General features: G+C 38.2%; 4 protein-coding genes and 1 long non-coding RNA gene across 8 annotated transcripts; 1 reads left to right on the plus strand and 4 right to left on the minus strand.

Moving 5' to 3' along the window:
* The first annotated feature begins 25 nt into the window (after positions 1-25).
* Positions 26-2,737, plus strand: LOC105175247 (structural maintenance of chromosomes protein). 2 transcript variants are annotated; one of them, XM_020698497.2, is made up of 5 exons: positions 26-760; positions 1,543-1,761; positions 1,836-1,934; positions 2,147-2,287; positions 2,371-2,737. In XM_020698497.2, exons 1-5 carry the CDS (start codon positions 266-268, stop codon positions 2,587-2,589), a joined length of 1,173 nt encoding a protein of 390 aa, XP_020554156.1. In that variant the 5' UTR covers positions 26-265; the 3' UTR covers positions 2,590-2,737. The 2 variants fall into 2 exon arrangements, with proteins under 2 accessions (XP_020554156.1, XP_011095934.1); XM_011097632.3 differs by having other exon boundaries at positions 29-760; positions 2,177-2,287.
* A 257-nt stretch (positions 2,738-2,994) lies between these two features.
* LOC105175248 (uncharacterized) lies at positions 2,995-4,914 on the minus strand. Its single transcript, XR_848893.3, has 3 exons — positions 4,759-4,914; positions 3,632-3,782; positions 2,995-3,340 (listed from the first exon to the last, which is right to left on the minus strand). It is a non-coding gene; the product is annotated as an uncharacterized LOC105175248 (long non-coding RNA).
* A 1,362-nt stretch (positions 4,915-6,276) lies between these two features.
* Positions 6,277-8,770, minus strand: LOC105175249 (CASP-like protein 2B1). Its single transcript, XM_011097633.3, has 3 exons — positions 7,933-8,770; positions 7,703-7,835; positions 6,277-6,678 (listed from the first exon to the last, which is right to left on the minus strand). The coding sequence occupies exons 1-3, from the start codon at positions 8,154-8,156 to the stop codon at positions 6,427-6,429; spliced, it is 609 nt and encodes a 202-aa protein (XP_011095935.2). The 5' UTR covers positions 8,157-8,770; the 3' UTR covers positions 6,277-6,426.
* Positions 8,771-9,727: 957 nt separating this feature from the next.
* LOC105175250 (glucan endo-1,3-beta-glucosidase 4) lies at positions 9,728-11,940 on the minus strand. 3 transcript variants are annotated; one of them, XM_011097636.3, is made up of 4 exons: positions 11,125-11,940; positions 10,931-11,025; positions 10,463-10,711; positions 9,728-9,990 (listed from the first exon to the last, which is right to left on the minus strand). In XM_011097636.3, exons 2-4 carry the CDS (start codon positions 10,995-10,997, stop codon positions 9,956-9,958), a joined length of 351 nt encoding a protein of 116 aa, XP_011095938.2. In that variant the 5' UTR covers positions 10,998-11,025; positions 11,125-11,940; the 3' UTR covers positions 9,728-9,955. The 3 variants fall into 3 exon arrangements, with proteins under 3 accessions (XP_011095938.2, XP_011095937.2, XP_088732576.1); XM_011097635.3 differs by having other exon boundaries at positions 10,931-11,042; XM_088876450.1 differs by lacking the exon at positions 11,125-11,940 and having other exon boundaries at positions 10,931-11,092.
* Positions 11,941-12,083: 143 nt separating this feature from the next.
* LOC105175251 (OBERON-like protein) lies at positions 12,084-15,291 on the minus strand. The gene is made up of 3 exons (XM_011097637.3): positions 15,124-15,291; positions 13,170-14,330; positions 12,084-12,902 (listed from the first exon to the last, which is right to left on the minus strand). Exons 2-3 carry the CDS (start codon positions 14,308-14,310, stop codon positions 12,277-12,279), a joined length of 1,767 nt encoding a protein of 588 aa, XP_011095939.1. The 5' UTR covers positions 14,311-14,330; positions 15,124-15,291; the 3' UTR covers positions 12,084-12,276.
* Between the last annotated feature and the right edge of the window lie 512 nt (positions 15,292-15,803).

A 15,803-nucleotide genomic window follows, 5' to 3' on the forward strand; every position in this document is an offset into this window, starting at 1 on the left:
GACCCTTCAAAAATCTAAATCCCGCCCCTGCGGAGGTCATTTTCGTCCTCACAGTAGCCTAAAAATTTGACAATGAATTGGCTCCCACGCGAAAATTTGAATTCAGACAGCGCCTCTGATTATCCTCAGACAAAATCCAGCACACAGATACTCTCCATCTCTTTCTCACTAGCCCCCAAATCCTCCTTCTTTCCTGTAATTCAAAATTATCATCACTCTCAGTTCCCAAAATTAAATCCAAAAGCAAATTTCTCAACAATCAAGAATGGCTTCAATCAGGTCTGCAACTCGCTACACCAACAGCCTCAACAGCTCCACCAAATCCGACCCCTCCTCATCCGCTGAGTTTTCCTCCTCCCGTGAGACGTCACGTGCTCTCACCAAGAAAAAAGATGCCACCCACATCAATTTGGGTTCCATGGTCAAGAAATTGGTGGAGAATAAGAAGGCCAAGAATTTCGACAAGGGACCCAAATTTGTTATCGCCGCTGATTTTCTGGCGGAGGATTTGAAGAAGACTGCGAAAAAGAGTAGCGGACTAAGTGGGCTTCACAAGAAGTTGTTTAAGGGGTCATCTGGATCTTCCGCAGGGGCTAAAAGGGGAGAGGAAAGTTCGAAGAAGGCGCTTACCGAGGTCAAAAGTAATACGAGGACTCTGGCTATGGTGTTGAGAAGTGAGAGGGAACTATTAAGTTTGAACAAGGAACAGGAGGAGCAGATTGCTGAGCTCAAGATTTTGCTTGAGGAGAAAAACAGAGAGGTAAATTTATTTCTCCACTAGTTTGGTTGTTGTTTACTGAATTTTATTGGGTTTTAATCGAGTAAGAGAATATGATATCGGGTACTCTGTTTTTGTGTGTTTGTTGGCTATTTAGGCTGATTGCATGCTTTGTGTTGTGGCTGATTGGAAAAAATTGCGGCAATTTTAGTGCTAAAGTCATCTGTAGTCACCTGCATTGCATCCACAACAATTAGTGGTGACTCAATTCGCTGATTGCATGAACTTCTTTGTCTTTGATTTGCTTTGCCTAGCAAATTGTATGCTCAATCGGTTCCTCCTTGATGTACATGACGGGCTTCTAGATTTTGGATGTGGTGAGAATGATTTGTTTTCACAGATGCATTTATGTTGTGAATATCCTCTTCATTCGAAATTGTGATCCCTTTGATGAGGACTGCCCTTTCCTTTTGGTCAAAGCTCAACTAATGCTAGAAAAGTGCAAGATATTTGAAATTACTCTCTTGAGACCAATTTATTTCAAATGCTTGGTACTCTACTGCCTAAGCCCTGGATAATATAGTTTTCACCCCTGACTGATTTTGTAAAGGCAACAAAAAGTGTTGGAACATGATAAGGAGATGCTTTGTTTTGCATTGTTCATTTTTCTTTGTCAAGGTGAACTTTTGGTTCATAAGAAAAGCTATAGAGGTGTGCCTTTGTTCTCAATCTGTTCTACTTTGTCAAATAGGTTTGTTTCGGGCAAGATATATACTTTTCAGTGAGGCCATTTTTGGATGTCACTAATATTATACAATTTTTAGGTTGAAAAGTTGAAGGACTTGTGCTTGAAGCAAAGGGAAGAGATAAAGTCTCTAAAAAGTTCCATTCTCTTCCCGGATGTCATGAATTCACAACTTCAGGACCTCTTGGAGAAGCAAGGGTCAGAACTAAAACAGGCAAAACAACTGATCCCAAGTCTTCAGAGGCAGGTCACTTCTCTTACTGGGCAACTGCAATGTCTTGCTGAGGATCTTGCAGAGGTAGCAATCATATTCACTTGTAACCCAGTTGTATAGGGATCATATTCCGTTTAACATCTCTTCTTTTGTCACAGGTGAAGGCAGACAAATATTCTGGAAGAGGATACCGTGACAACCATTTCTGCTCTCCAAGAACACCATCATATGATCAAGAAGAGGCAGCTAATTCTCTGGTAAAAACATTTTGAACTGGTATCCAGGTTACTGATTAAAGAAGGGCAAGTCTAACTTAAACTGAAAACCCCTATTCATGAAAATCACTAGCGAAACTCAGTGTCCTGCTTCAAAATTACTAAATTATGTCCCGTAAAATATTAATGCATTTGATATTTGTATAAATAACATACATATAGTTGTATGACATTTTGTTGTGGCTCTTTCTCAGAAAATTCTTAAAATTTCCTCTGGTGAACAGTTTGATCAGGAATTCAGCTCCGGGGATTACACAACCCCAGAGAGCCCAGATGACATGTTCCTCAAAGATTTGAATCCCTGCCTAACACCTTATGCCAAGACAAAGTCAAAGGTACTTGTCCTTTGCACCAACTACTTGTGTCAAAATCTCAAAATAAATATACATATTAATTACCTATATGCTATTCCTTGTAGGAATTTGGTGTTTATAACTCCCCTGATGATGCTGGATTGTCCACAAGCATTACACAATCATCTGATGAAATTGCCTTTAATACTTGTGGAACGAAGCTGTCGAAAAGTTCCGATTGTTCCCAATCTTCCAGGACAGGAAAGGGTTTAGTCCGCACAGCTCGCAGGTCTGATGGAAGCAAATGCGCACGTGGAAAGCAAACGCATCATAAACTCTTCTGATGTTGTTCTAAATCCTGTAGATTTATATCAAGCACTCCGCTTTCGCTCTTACATCCACTACTTTTCACAGTTCCTGAAACTTCACCTTGTTGGAACATTCAGCCTATTGATATATATGTTATAAGATGTGAGGCAATTTCATTAGAAAGATTTAATACATAACACACCATCCATATATATTCGAATTGCATTATTTAAATTAACAGGTGTCAATTATAACCTCACAATTGTTCTGTGCTCTATACTTGGGCGTAGATAGCTGCTGCTTATATTTTTTTCCCACAGGTTAAGTTGATTCCTTGTTGTGTGAAAAATTGGGTGCCAAAGTTGTCTGAGAGACCTTGTAAAGAGGTAGACCACATGTTGAGGTTGATTGCTGGTGTCGTATGTTTGCACAATTACAAATAATAGAAAAGTTTTCTTCATAGCAGAAACTAACAAGGATATTATGACTTGCATGGCTTCTTGAGGATTGAATCCAGGATATATAAACTCCTTTCTAAGAAGTAATAAGAGGCCAAAAAGAGAGTGCTAAGAAGCATAAACAGTTTGCATTCGATCACTCTATTATATTATTTCCTTAATTTTTCTTGTTCAATATAAGTACTGTAATTTCATTTTCTAGGTAAGCTGATCATATGTTATAATAGAACTCTCATAACACATCCCAGAAGCCAGCCCTTTCAGGAGTCAACTTCATTTTCTGTGGGTATTCCACCATTAAGCGCCATCCTCACGACCTGAAAGATAACTGCAAAATCCACCAAAATAAATTAAAAAGCGAAGAAAACACAAAAGGAAACTTCAACTGGAGTATATGTAAGTTCCGTTGACAAAAAATAAAAAATACTAGGAGTGGCAATGCAGCTTCGGTTATAGCAATTTGTTCTATAGAATAATGAAACATTTAAACAATCTTCTTACTTGATCTACGAAACTAGAAGAATGAAACTGTAAGCAGCACAACTAAAAAACGATACATCGTAGATATTAAAACCTGCAATGATGATGGTTGAGGATATATATATAGAAGAAATAGTACATGAGGAGACGACCAAGACTGCAAAGAGAATAAGAACAATGTGTGCGGGTTCAAAACTAGGCTTCTTGGATGACAAAGGACCCGCTCCTCTCCTCGTGATGTTCTTCTCAAACTTGGCCACCTTCTTCCGCGCCAGCCTCTTTGATACAGTCTGCAAAACCCATATTCATCAAACCTTTTGATGCTCATGCATGCAACTATATATTTCACTACTTAAATTTGCACATATAAGATAAAAAGAAAAGCATCTTTAATTATGAATGGTGAGGGTTTACAAAAACTAGAGGAATTTTTACTTGTCTTTATTTACACTGTACATATTACAGATTTCGAATTAATATAAACTTCCAAATTTCGAATTAAAACAAGTCAAAATTATTATATATTTTTAATATTCTTTCATTAACTTTTTTTTAAACTTCCAAATTTCGAAGTTTGACTTATAATACAAAAGATGAAAAAGAGATTAAAAAATAAAATTGAAGCCATCTTCCACCTCCATCACCTTCTGGGCTTTGGCGGTGGGGGAATAAAAAAATTGAAATCCTCTAAAAAAGACCGAAAATGGATTGAAAAAAAAAAAAAAAAAAAAGGAAAGCAGAAATGGTGTGTAAAACCCTAATCAGGCCACGGAAGCAAACTAAAAAGTAACGCCTGTGCAGGCAATTGGCATCTCAGCGTCTGCCTGCCTCTATCACCTCCCTCCGGCTCTGGATCCACCACCAGCGATGTCAGAACCCTTACGCTAATACCCAACTTTGATTTCAATATACATACATTGTAAAGAAAAAACAATAAATCAAAGTAACGGCTGCCCAGGGGATAAAAAAAACTGGACTCCAAAGAGAAAAGAACATAAAATTTTACAATGAAATTCAAAGTATAAAAAATACTTACTGTTTTCTTTTATTCTCCTATGTAAAGAAACACACACACACACACACACAAAAAAAAAAAAAAAAGAAAGTGAAAATTTCCTACAACTCAGGAGAAAAAACTGTGAAGAAAGCAAGAACACCAATTGAATGCCGTGAGAAGCGCAAGAAATCAGACATGGGTGGTTTTGAAATCAAAGAGTGTAGATGAAATAAGAGAAGCGGGGAAGGGGTTGTTGAGGTGAGGATTACCATGTTTGTGTTGACCGAAGGAGATTTTTGTACGAGGTTGAGAAAGCAGTGTATTGGTGTCAGAAGAACAAGAACCTGAGAGAGTACTATTGTTGTGTTGTGTAGACAGAATAAACCTAGGACGGACCTTTTTGTACGATTTATTCTACCAACTCTTTTATTCTATGCTATTAATTAATTCCCCATTTCTTAGTTTATTGGATTTATATTCCTCCTTGTAAATATTCCTTCATTAGCTACTTCTCTTTCAGTTTTTATCATTTTTCCTTCCTTTTTCTTTTCGTTGTCCAAAAGCTTTAGTTTTCAGTTTCCATTGAGGTTGACTGTATATTAATGACTGTGTGAAAGTCATTAACAATTACGTAGGGCCGTTTGTTAATTGGTTTTTAAGAAAATTCAAAAACTTTTAGAAAAAGAAGATCAAATTTGGGTTGAACGATTATGAGATTTCAAGAATTTCATATTGTTTTTCAAGAAACCTGTTGTCATGCCGTAAACGTACGGTACAATGGGCTAAATCTGTGTTCTTCTCATCCATAATTCTGAAAAATTTTTAATCATCTGCCCTCCCTACAAATACTCTACTAGCATAGAAGGCATGTCGATATTATTACTGAAGCCTGTAGCGCCAATGGGGGGTTTGTCTGGCATTTTTATTAAGATTTTGTCTTTATCTAAATTAGATTTGAACAAATCAAATCAATTAAAATTACGTCGATTAATGACATATTTATGTTAATTTTTTTTATCTAATAAATTTCATTAATCAAAAGCTCAGGAGTTCAAGAGTTTTAGATTTCTTATCACAAAAAACATCAATAGGGAAAAGGGGGAGGGTAATAAGACCGTCTCAACTGGCTCCATGTGCCCATTTTGACACGCCATTGGCCAAGCCATAACACTCTTTAGGAATTTTTCGAAAATTCCATTTGGGTCTAATTTCTCATAGTCTTTGAATTTTTGAGATATTCAAGCGAGTTGCAGGGTTGGCATCGACATATTGATATTAGTTGTATGATAAGTAATTAGTTCACCAAATATTGCCTTAAAATTTCCCCTTAGTTAGGGATTACTGCAGTCCTGTGATGTTGGATGAGCGGCAGCCGTTTCAACTATTTCGTGGGCAGTGTAGAGAAACCAGCCTCTTGCAGCCTTGTTGTTTGTCTTGTCCGTTCTCAAAGTAATAATTAGGGCGCACAAAATCATAATGAAACCAAATACCATATTTTTAAAATATTCGATTCTGGTACAGTTCAACTGGTAAACCGAATTATGCAAACCTCTACGAATCCACGTCAATCCAAAGCAGGTCACATCTCATTTTTACAAGCAGGCCCTAAGACCCGTTTGCCATAGACAAACTGATCAACAGCAACGAACAAATGGAAGCAGAGCGGCTCACATATTCTCCTCCTTGTCATCTTTACATTTTCATTTTATTCAATCAGGCAACGTTGTCGAGCTTCATCTAAGGTAGTTTAACAGAGACTTATCCATGACCAACACCATTGAAAAAACTTACACAAAAGCAAACATCACTTCATTACACAACCAAAAGGATCATCATCTTTCACATACATGGAAACATGCTACACTACTTCTGTTCATAAAAACATGATACATATCTTCATTCTCAAGAGACAAGCCAAGAAAGAGTTGTGGTTTCGTTCACCACCCTCCACTGCTCTTTCCTTTACTGTCTCCATACAAACGAAAGAGACTAAAAGCTGAAATGGCTGAGAGGACCACCATGGAAAGACTCGCGAGTACTGCACTGGCCACGCCCTCCCCCACCTGGTTGCAGAATTTCTCATACAAAGTGCACGTTTTCATCCATTGGAGTTCCGGTTGCCCTAGTTTGGCGAAGACCGCCGACTGCGCTGAAGCTGCCACTGCAGACAAACTCAAGTAGGCCATTACCTGCAACCAGTGAAAACCAACACTAACATGTCAAGTTTATATACGTATTCCCTGTGTCTGTGTTACACTAACTTATGCAGTACACATTTGCATAAAGATATCCAGCAAGATTTGAGCAACTGAGAACCTTCAGGACCTGACTAGAATAATAACCTTCAGTTAGGATGCTACTAGATAGAGAGCATAACCATTAACCAAAAAACATGTACACTTGAGAGCCTAATTGGAGACGCCTTCGTCTTACCATGGCAAAAGGATTTTTTCTCCTTTTCCTGCAAAAGTATAGGTTCCCGCACAGGGTTTAACTCTTGAACAGATTTCTTCTATCTTTAGCTGGCTAAGCAGTAAACTTGTGTTATAGACCTCCAAGCTATTCGGATGGAGTGAACTGCAAATTCAGCAATTCATCGGAATTTTGTTCGGGGATTAGTTAGCCAATTCTTCATTTTAACAGAGAACGTTTCCAATTTCAATCCAACTGTCGTCAGGTACCAGGTCCAGCTTTGTCCTGAACCATGACAGGTGTTCTGGAACGTGTCCGAGGCCAGAGTATCAGTTGCCTAACGTCACTATTACATGTGTTGGAGCAAAATTTGGGTTTCTTGAGACTTTAGAGGAGAAATAATTGCAAAATTTGGTGTTCGGAGGACCAGAAAGTAGGTGTGGCTGCTAATATTCAGGGAATAATTCCTGTAAAAAACTATTAGATCCTCAGAAGGTTGAAATTACACACTGGGCTGTCTGTATAGCATAGCAGGTTAGCAGAATTTTGCTGTCATGAAGCAACAGGCTGAATAACTTTTCCCTATCCTTTTATCAAATGTCCCCCCTTTTACCAGATGAGGCAAAATGAAGGAACACAAAGTACTACAATGGACATAATTTCCCAAGGAGCAGATGCTTGAAAGAATTAAATAACTTCAAACCATTATCTGCGGAAACGAAAGTATCTCCAGTAAAGATGTAACCTCATAGCTGCAAACACAAGAGTAAAGACTGTAAAAATCAAGCACAAGTTGAGTACCTGATCACCGGAGAAAATGGCCCAAGCCAAGGGCTTGCTGAATAGCACAGTCCCTCTAATCATACTCAAAACACACCTCAAAACTTGGACCAGCGAGTAGGCAGCGGCCAACCCATTGGCTATTACCAAGAAACTGCAAGAAAAAAACATTAAGATTAGTAAACCAGAAGACCAAATGTCTGAAAACAACTTCTTAGCAATCACTGAAGAGAGAAAGAAGAAGGCCTTACACGAGGGCTTTCATGTCTGTAAACTTGGCTTTCTTCCGAATTGTGAAGATTTCCCTAACCTGTGTGTCAGTCACTATAAGAACAGCAGCAAGAATTGCTAAAACACAGATCACACACCTCAAAACCAGTTCTGCAACCTTCACTCTTCTGTCAATCACCTTCACATTGCTCCCATGATAAACAGGAACATTACCCGGACTCACACCCACACCAAGATAACTCATCTTTCTTACAATCTACAACCAATCTTTGCACAGTGATGCACAACCACCAATGTTCTAAGAAGGGAGAAACCACACACACAGAACACGGCGCACTAGAAACATATATAGTACGATAAACTCAATGTCTTCACCTACCTACATTCCGACACTTAAATAGACCAACACTCTAGTAGACCATTTCATATTCAGGAAATTTAATGCCCCCCACTACAGGTTTCCTTAGAAAGAAATAAACTTAAAATTGGGATACTTGGTGGTGGAGGTTTACTAAAGGGTTATATGACTGCCAAGTTGCTTGGCTAGATGTTCTCTACCACATTAACGAAAAAGATCAAGTTTTTAATTGTGATTAGAGAAGGGTTATGTTGAATTATGTGTAAGAACAGGGATAGGCCAGTACGTTCACAAATTCAGGGAGCTTTTAAGATGGGCTGAATTAACATTGAATGAGGGGTCATCAGACATCTGGAACAGCATTAAAGAACCTAAGATTCAAGACAGTTTTCCGGGGAGGGGTCACTCGTTTCTTGTTCCAAGGAAGACAAAGGTGAAGAGAGAGAGAGAGAGAGAGTTATCGGAGCGAGAGCGTTCTTTGAGGTGAGAATCTCTCTCTCATCTCATTTAAAGGTGTTAGTGGTGGAATTCATGATTAACCCTTTGTCCTTTGTTGCGCGTGGTGAAAGAACGAGAGGAGAGAGAAAGCAGGGAAATTGGTATTTTTATTTTTATTTTATTTATTATTTCAGACAGTAGCGTTGTCAAGATTTCAATTCAAGTGTCACCACATGTTGAAATTTGGATGGAGGATGCAGCAGAGGCAGAGGGGCACAACACAACTTGCTGTACAGATAGACAACAAAGACAACAATTGATGATCACATTCTCCACTATTACATATTTGGTTTTTTTCCTTATCATTGTTGTAATAGTTTTATTTTTACAGAAAAATGTAATAATTTTTTTTGTAATATTATAAATGAGTAAATTTTTTTTATAAAAAAAATAATAAATCTACTCTATATTTTTTAAAATACAACAATTTATCTCCTTATATTTTTAAAATAGAACAATTTATCTATTTAATTAGAAAATAAATTATTTTTTTCATAGAGGATAAATTACAATTCACCTTTTTATTTCAAAAAGTCCTTCAAGGAGAAGGCTTTTTATTTTAAATATTTATAACTCAATTATTGATGTAATATTATTAGCTCTTAATCACTAATTAAAAAATTAAGATTCATAAATTATAAAAGAACCAAATTTTCAATTTACGGAATCCATTATGGGATTAGAGCCAAAAAAAGAAAGAAGAACGGAAATACCGCATTTATATCACCTAATTTATGTTCATATCTCATTTTTAGGTTTTGATTGAAAGTATTAGGTAGGTGAATGAGAGTGTGGCGTCATAATCATATCATCCTTACATACACAAACCATTAAACATCCCTCATTCCTTGATTCTTTGAGTTGAGGGCCGACAGAGTGCATGTAACATTTAGGCCCAATTCGTCTGCATCAATCTGAAATTACAATCACGCGAAGGTTAGCCTACCCAAAGCAACAGGTTGAATTGAGGGCCCAATTGGTCGAGATTGAGTTTAGAAGCCCAAATTGGATATTGTATGACATGCTAACCGTTTTTATTACAATCAAAAGCACATAATGAAGATAACAAGTAACTCTTTTAAGTCCAAGAATTTCACTGTGAATTTGTAATACAAAGTTTTCAGACCCCTATTGCTATGATTGTGAAGAACTTTGGAGGAAGAAGCCCTTTTATTTAGTGCTGGCTCTCAAGGGAGGTACTCAAACTTGCACGGGTCGTGGCCTGCCATTGATAACAAAATACACTAACTTCAGAATCTCTGTGTTGTATCCTCATCAAACAAACGTAAGAAAGAAAAAGAAAAACACTAGTCATCAAACTGAGTCATAGGCTGGTCAGATCAATTATAAATAACTGGAGCATAAGGAAAAAATGCAAAACTAGCGGTTTATGATCACGTTTATGCTACTTCTCCAGGCAACTTTTTACTATATTTTTATTGAAATTTCGTAAACCACACCTAACGCTAACGTTTTATAACTTTTGTCTTTGAGATCCAGGACCCTTCATTTAACATTAATTACACATGGGGCTGCAGTGTTTAGGCACATGCATTGTCTTGTTAATCACTTCTCCAAGAATATAGTACCCTTGGTATACAAGCAATTTCATGGATCATTTGTGCCTAAGTTCAACGATAGGTTTTGACATCATATGCGGTGTAATTTGATGAATACATGTTGAGATTTCTTACTTGGATTAAGACCAGTTAAAACTGCAGCAGCATTGAAGTAGCAACTTCCTCCTTTGTGCTTCATATTCTGATAGTAGCTGTTGAATGCATAAGATGCATGGTCCCTTGCTGTGTTTGGAAGGTAACATGGCTGGTTCTCTTGGATCGCTCTGCAGTCTGCCCCGTTGCCACACGCCCAGTTCATGGCCGCCAGCAGCTGGTCCTCTGGAGTTTGCTCGTCTGCTACGCAGTAGTCCTCAAACTGTCCATCTAAAACCAGGCAGACAATGATTCAAATATCAGAAACAGGATACTTAACCAATGTTTTTAAGTTTCTGAAACCTCGATTTCTGTGTTTAACCGTTTGATGCATTTAAAACTCTCTCAAGTAACACAGCTCACATCAACCTTGATAAATTTTCGGGAGAATGGAAGATTCAGCAGATGCAAATAAGGAATTATAGATCAGAGAGTTTTTAAGAGTGTTACCAGAATTCTGTAATACTGACAGCAAAAAGATCAGGGCGAGGAGAATCTTCGTCAACTCTACCGACATTGGCCTGGTCTTGAAGCTTTCACGAGACCTGGAAGTTGGCATAGTCTGGGTTATGAAGGATGCAAAAAGTAATGAGTGGAGTTAACAAAGAAGTAGGACATATTCTATCTTTAGGAAAGTTGAAAACCTGAATTTGTAGCCTTCTTCAGATCCTAGGACAATGACTCTAGATGTAATACACCTTGAATCTTATCCTTGATGCATACTATGTAAGGTCACCAGAAACAACCTTATCAATGGAATAAAAAACTGGAGTGCGGTAATCCGATGTGGGATTCTTGAAATTTACTTATAAAAGCCAGATTGGTAAAATCTTACTGAAATATCAAAGACAAATTACTGTATGCTGAGTTGTTCTGTTGACTGACCTTGGTTTGCTAATATTCGATTGACAGAAGTTAATCCCGGGCAGACTGTGTCGAACCAGTTTTTACTTTTTACCATACCACAAATATTACAAACCTGAAAGACGATTTCCATCATGGTTTTTTCATGTTTAACTGCACGCATCATGGGTTTTTCATGTTTAACTACATGTCTACTTAGTTCACCGCATTTTTACAATAAGCTGGTAAATTCTTGAGGGGAATGAATTTCAATAACTATCAGAATGATATTATTTTAATTTCTGGGACAGGCTAATCCAACGTCATGGCATGTTAGGAGAAAAGATAGACAGCATAGAATCATCGAAACCTCCTGTGGTTAGAGCATCAAGATCTCCTTACCGCCGAAGGAAACATAAAGTAGCAAAAGCAAGGGATTTTCTCCTGATCCTCTTTTTCCTTTGCCCCACATGTCCTGATAATCAGCTCCAGATCATTACCGCCTTTTACTATGATAACACTATCACTCATTGCCATTTAGGTTGAGTACCGACCAGGCAATTCTTGCCACGGCCGGTTCTTACCATATCCAAGGCAATCATGGTGATGGCTGACGGGTGATATGATATCATATCTCCTAAAAAAAACACTACCATGCATAAAACTCAACAAAAACTTTATGCAGTTTACACGTCCTGCACAAAGTGTGGATAACAAGTCCAAATCATGCAGGAAAGGCAACATAACCACTCTAAAGACGAGACACAAGGTAGCTTCCTGCACAAGCACACAAGAGATGGAAAGATACATTTGCATCCAAACGTTCATGAGCTTGTTTCCTATGCTAAAGGAAATTAGTGCAACAACAGGCTTAGTAGCATCCACACAGAAATGTTAAAAGAAAATCAAACCAAGTCAAGTATGTAAATATCTAATGTACAGACAGACAAGACTCAAGGAAGTGCACCCAGAGAATGAAGATCGGTTGATTGGGTGTCTGCTTTTGAAGGTGTGTTATACATGTTCTTCAGGAGGTCCTGGATTTTGCTGTACACCATCTGGGAAGGGTCACTTGCTCCTGCACTGCTCTGCGACGCCCTCGAACTTTCCTGAAGCTTAATTTTTTCAAATAAATACTGCTTCTCAGCTTCAGCCTCATGCAATCTTTGCTTGAGATACCTACTCGCATAATCTTCTTCTGACTTCTCCGTCTTCGCAAGTGCAATTCTTTGCAGCCTCTCAGCTTCTCGTCGAGCCTCATTCGCTTTCAGCTCGAACATATCAGCCTCAGCCTGTTTAAGTCTTACAATACTTTCAAGCTCATCAATTTGTATCTTCTTCCTCTGTCTTTCCAGCTTCAGTGCAGCGACTTCCCTTGCTTTGTCCTTGAGCTCTTGCTCACAAGCCTCTACAGCTAAGCGGGCCTTTTTGACCATCCGCATCTTCTCCTCCGCAACCATTTCCATCTTTCTAACAGCTTCTTGCACTACGTCAGCTATCCTATTGAACGCTTCCTGTGGGGATATCATCCTCCCAGCTTCTTCAGTGTCTTGATTCTTCAAGGGATCTGCCTCAAGCTCTGTAAAGGAATCATAAGCTCAAGCAGACCAGAAATGGGACCGTGTATAGCAAGTTTACTACCAAAAAATAGGGTTGATACAACAAAAGCATATGAAAGTATACACTGAAAAATGCAAATTCTGTTCATTGGTTAACCAATCAAGAGACCAGTAAGTTCTCTTTCAACTGATTTTTGTGTTCATTTCTTTAGAAGCCACAGAAGAACTTCAGAAATTAAAATAGAAAATGAACATAATGGTAATATAAGTTTGTGAATAGAGCTGACCTTGAAACAACATTAATATTGCTTTACAAGGAATAGGTTCGGCCACCCCACTTTTCAATTTCTCAATGAGCTCCTCGCATTTCCAGAACAGTTTCCGGCCTCTTGGATCCTCACTCCCACGGAAAATTCTACTTACATAGTCAAGTTCTCTAATCAAAGCATCCCTATCCCAGTTTGGTGCACAATGCTGGAAGACATCTTTTACCCACCCTAATAATTCAGATGTTCGACTGCAAGCTCGGCACCTAAAAAGCATCTCCGCTGAACTTATTCCATTTTTAACAGAAGGGCCCATGCCAATCTGCCCATTTCGAATTGCACAATCAGTGTGAGTCCAGTGAGAACATAAATCACACCCTATCCAGCGGCATGTGTTAACCTCGAAATCAAACTTGTTGCAGATCACACACATGCAAAGGTTGCAGAAACCATTTCTCTTTGAGCACAACTCACAGGTACAGTCATCCGCCGGTAATGCACTTCCACATGCTATGTTTCTGCACCTCTTGTATAAGAAAATATCAATAAGAGAAGCTTGAGAGAGGCTGACACTTGGATGCAAAAATGCCTGAATTCCAGTCTTTATAGCAACTAGAATCTCTAGCTGAACCCTGTGAGCTATAATCAGTGTTTTCTCTGTCAAGTCACCCCTACTCTGAACCAGCTTCTGTAAAAATAGGAACTCTTCTCTTTGCTGCGAACCACCTAAACCTTCAAGAAAAGCCCGAAGTTCATTTTTAAACTTGTCTAGATACTCGTCTGGGAGGTTTTGCATTCTTTCTGCAATTACTTCCACTCTTTCTCTGGCGACATCTCGAAGAGACATCTTATTTGAGCTGGAAATATGCCGGACAACAGAGTGCTCTGCAAAACCATTGTCCCGTTCTTTTTCCTTCTCGAGCTTCTTTGCTACCAAAGCATCAGCAGTGGGCCAGGTCTCTCGTGAACTGGCACTTTCTGATGGGGATTCACGGACCTGATCAGAATTTGAGCCACGCTCATGAAGATTAGGAGATCCACAGGCATCTGGTGAGACCAAAGAGAGGGAGGTCTGTAGTCCCCCTCCTCCAGGTCGTGGCTGTTGACGAGGAGGCAGCATTGAGGATTGATTATTGAAATGAGATCCAGAAGATGTTCCCATCCGAGAATGCCCCCAATAATCTGGACTCCAGAGGAGCAAAAATTGAAGTACAATCAATTAACAATAAGGAAAAAAATGAGCATCTGATTCCCCACATTTTGAACGATTTAAAAAGAAATCTCCATCTCCATGTCTAAGCATAGCATTTGGAGGTTAGAGCAATCTCATGAAACTAGACAACTTGCAATTAAATAAGAGTGAAGGTAAAGTGTTACAAGTGAAAAACAACCAAGACTTACAGTTATTTGTATTAGAAGGAATTTGGAGACAACACAAAAGCACTGACATTAAACCAGAAAAGCATTTAATATAGTTAATACACATTTTCCCTGTAAGCATGAAATTATTAAGAGATCATGAATCATGCAAACGACAAAGTACAAAAGTTTTGGGCTCGAGTAAAATAAATTATTTTTCCCAATATCGTGATAGAAATTGAAAGTAATAGAACTCCGCCAATCTCCAAAAACCACAACACCGTTCATAGACTAAACCTGCAGTAAGTAATTATATGTATTTCCTAACTTTAAGTTACATAAGTTGGATTTACAAGCACAAACACGAATTAATTTATCCATACATATACCCCCGCACAGCTAATCAGGATAAGAGAAGCAGCGAAGCAATTGACAGTTCAACACCACATCTCTAAATCAAAGTAAAACATTTCACAAATCCCACGAACGAAAACCCAAAACAGACCAACCACGGACCAATCACATCAAGAACAAGATCTAGTGCCAGCGGGATCAAATTACACACCCAGCAGAAGAAACATTACTATCAAGCAGGAGAAGAAGATCAAACATTTACCTGAAGAAGGAGGTAATTCGGCAAAATTCAACTAGAATCTCGTACTCGACTCAATATTTACCCCCCTCTCTTTTCCGTTTGAAAATCGAAACCCTAGTCCACCCGAGGACATTTGGGGGAAGCTTGTTTTGTTTGTCCGGAAGTCTTCCTCGTTTTACCTATTTGGCCCGTGGAAAAGTGAACAAAGGAAAGAAAAGCGCCGAGAATATGATGACCGGATTGGTGGGTTGACGGTAGTCAAGCTAATGGCGGGGCCCACTCACTCTAACGTTTATCTTTCCCGCGTGTTGACTTTGGTATACTTTGACTGCTGTCCCTACGGTTTTTCTATTTTTTATTTCTTATGGTCTTTTTGTTTATGTTTTTATTTTCAAATTTCGTAAAGAAATACATATTTTTAATCATATGTACATTTTTCTTATAAAATAAGAATATATCTAAATTAATTAATAAAATTATATTTTATATTGAACTGTAATGTCAAATTAATATATTTTAATAAAATCACGCACAAACTAAATATATTTTTACTCTAATTATTATTTTTAAAATTGAAAATAAAAACATAAAGAAATAGCCTCAACTCTTTTGGGTTTTCTTAAAATGTTTTGTACTGCAAAAAAGTAATTGGAAAACAAAATATTTTTGTGAGTGCAAGGATTCATGTTGTATAATAGCAG

Source organism: Sesamum indicum, linkage group LG12 (genome assembly GCF_026168435.1).
Source record: "Sesamum indicum cultivar Baizhima isolate 11 linkage group LG12, ASM2616843v1, whole genome shotgun sequence".
NCBI classification, from domain to species: domain Eukaryota; kingdom Viridiplantae; phylum Streptophyta; class Magnoliopsida; order Lamiales; family Pedaliaceae; genus Sesamum; species Sesamum indicum.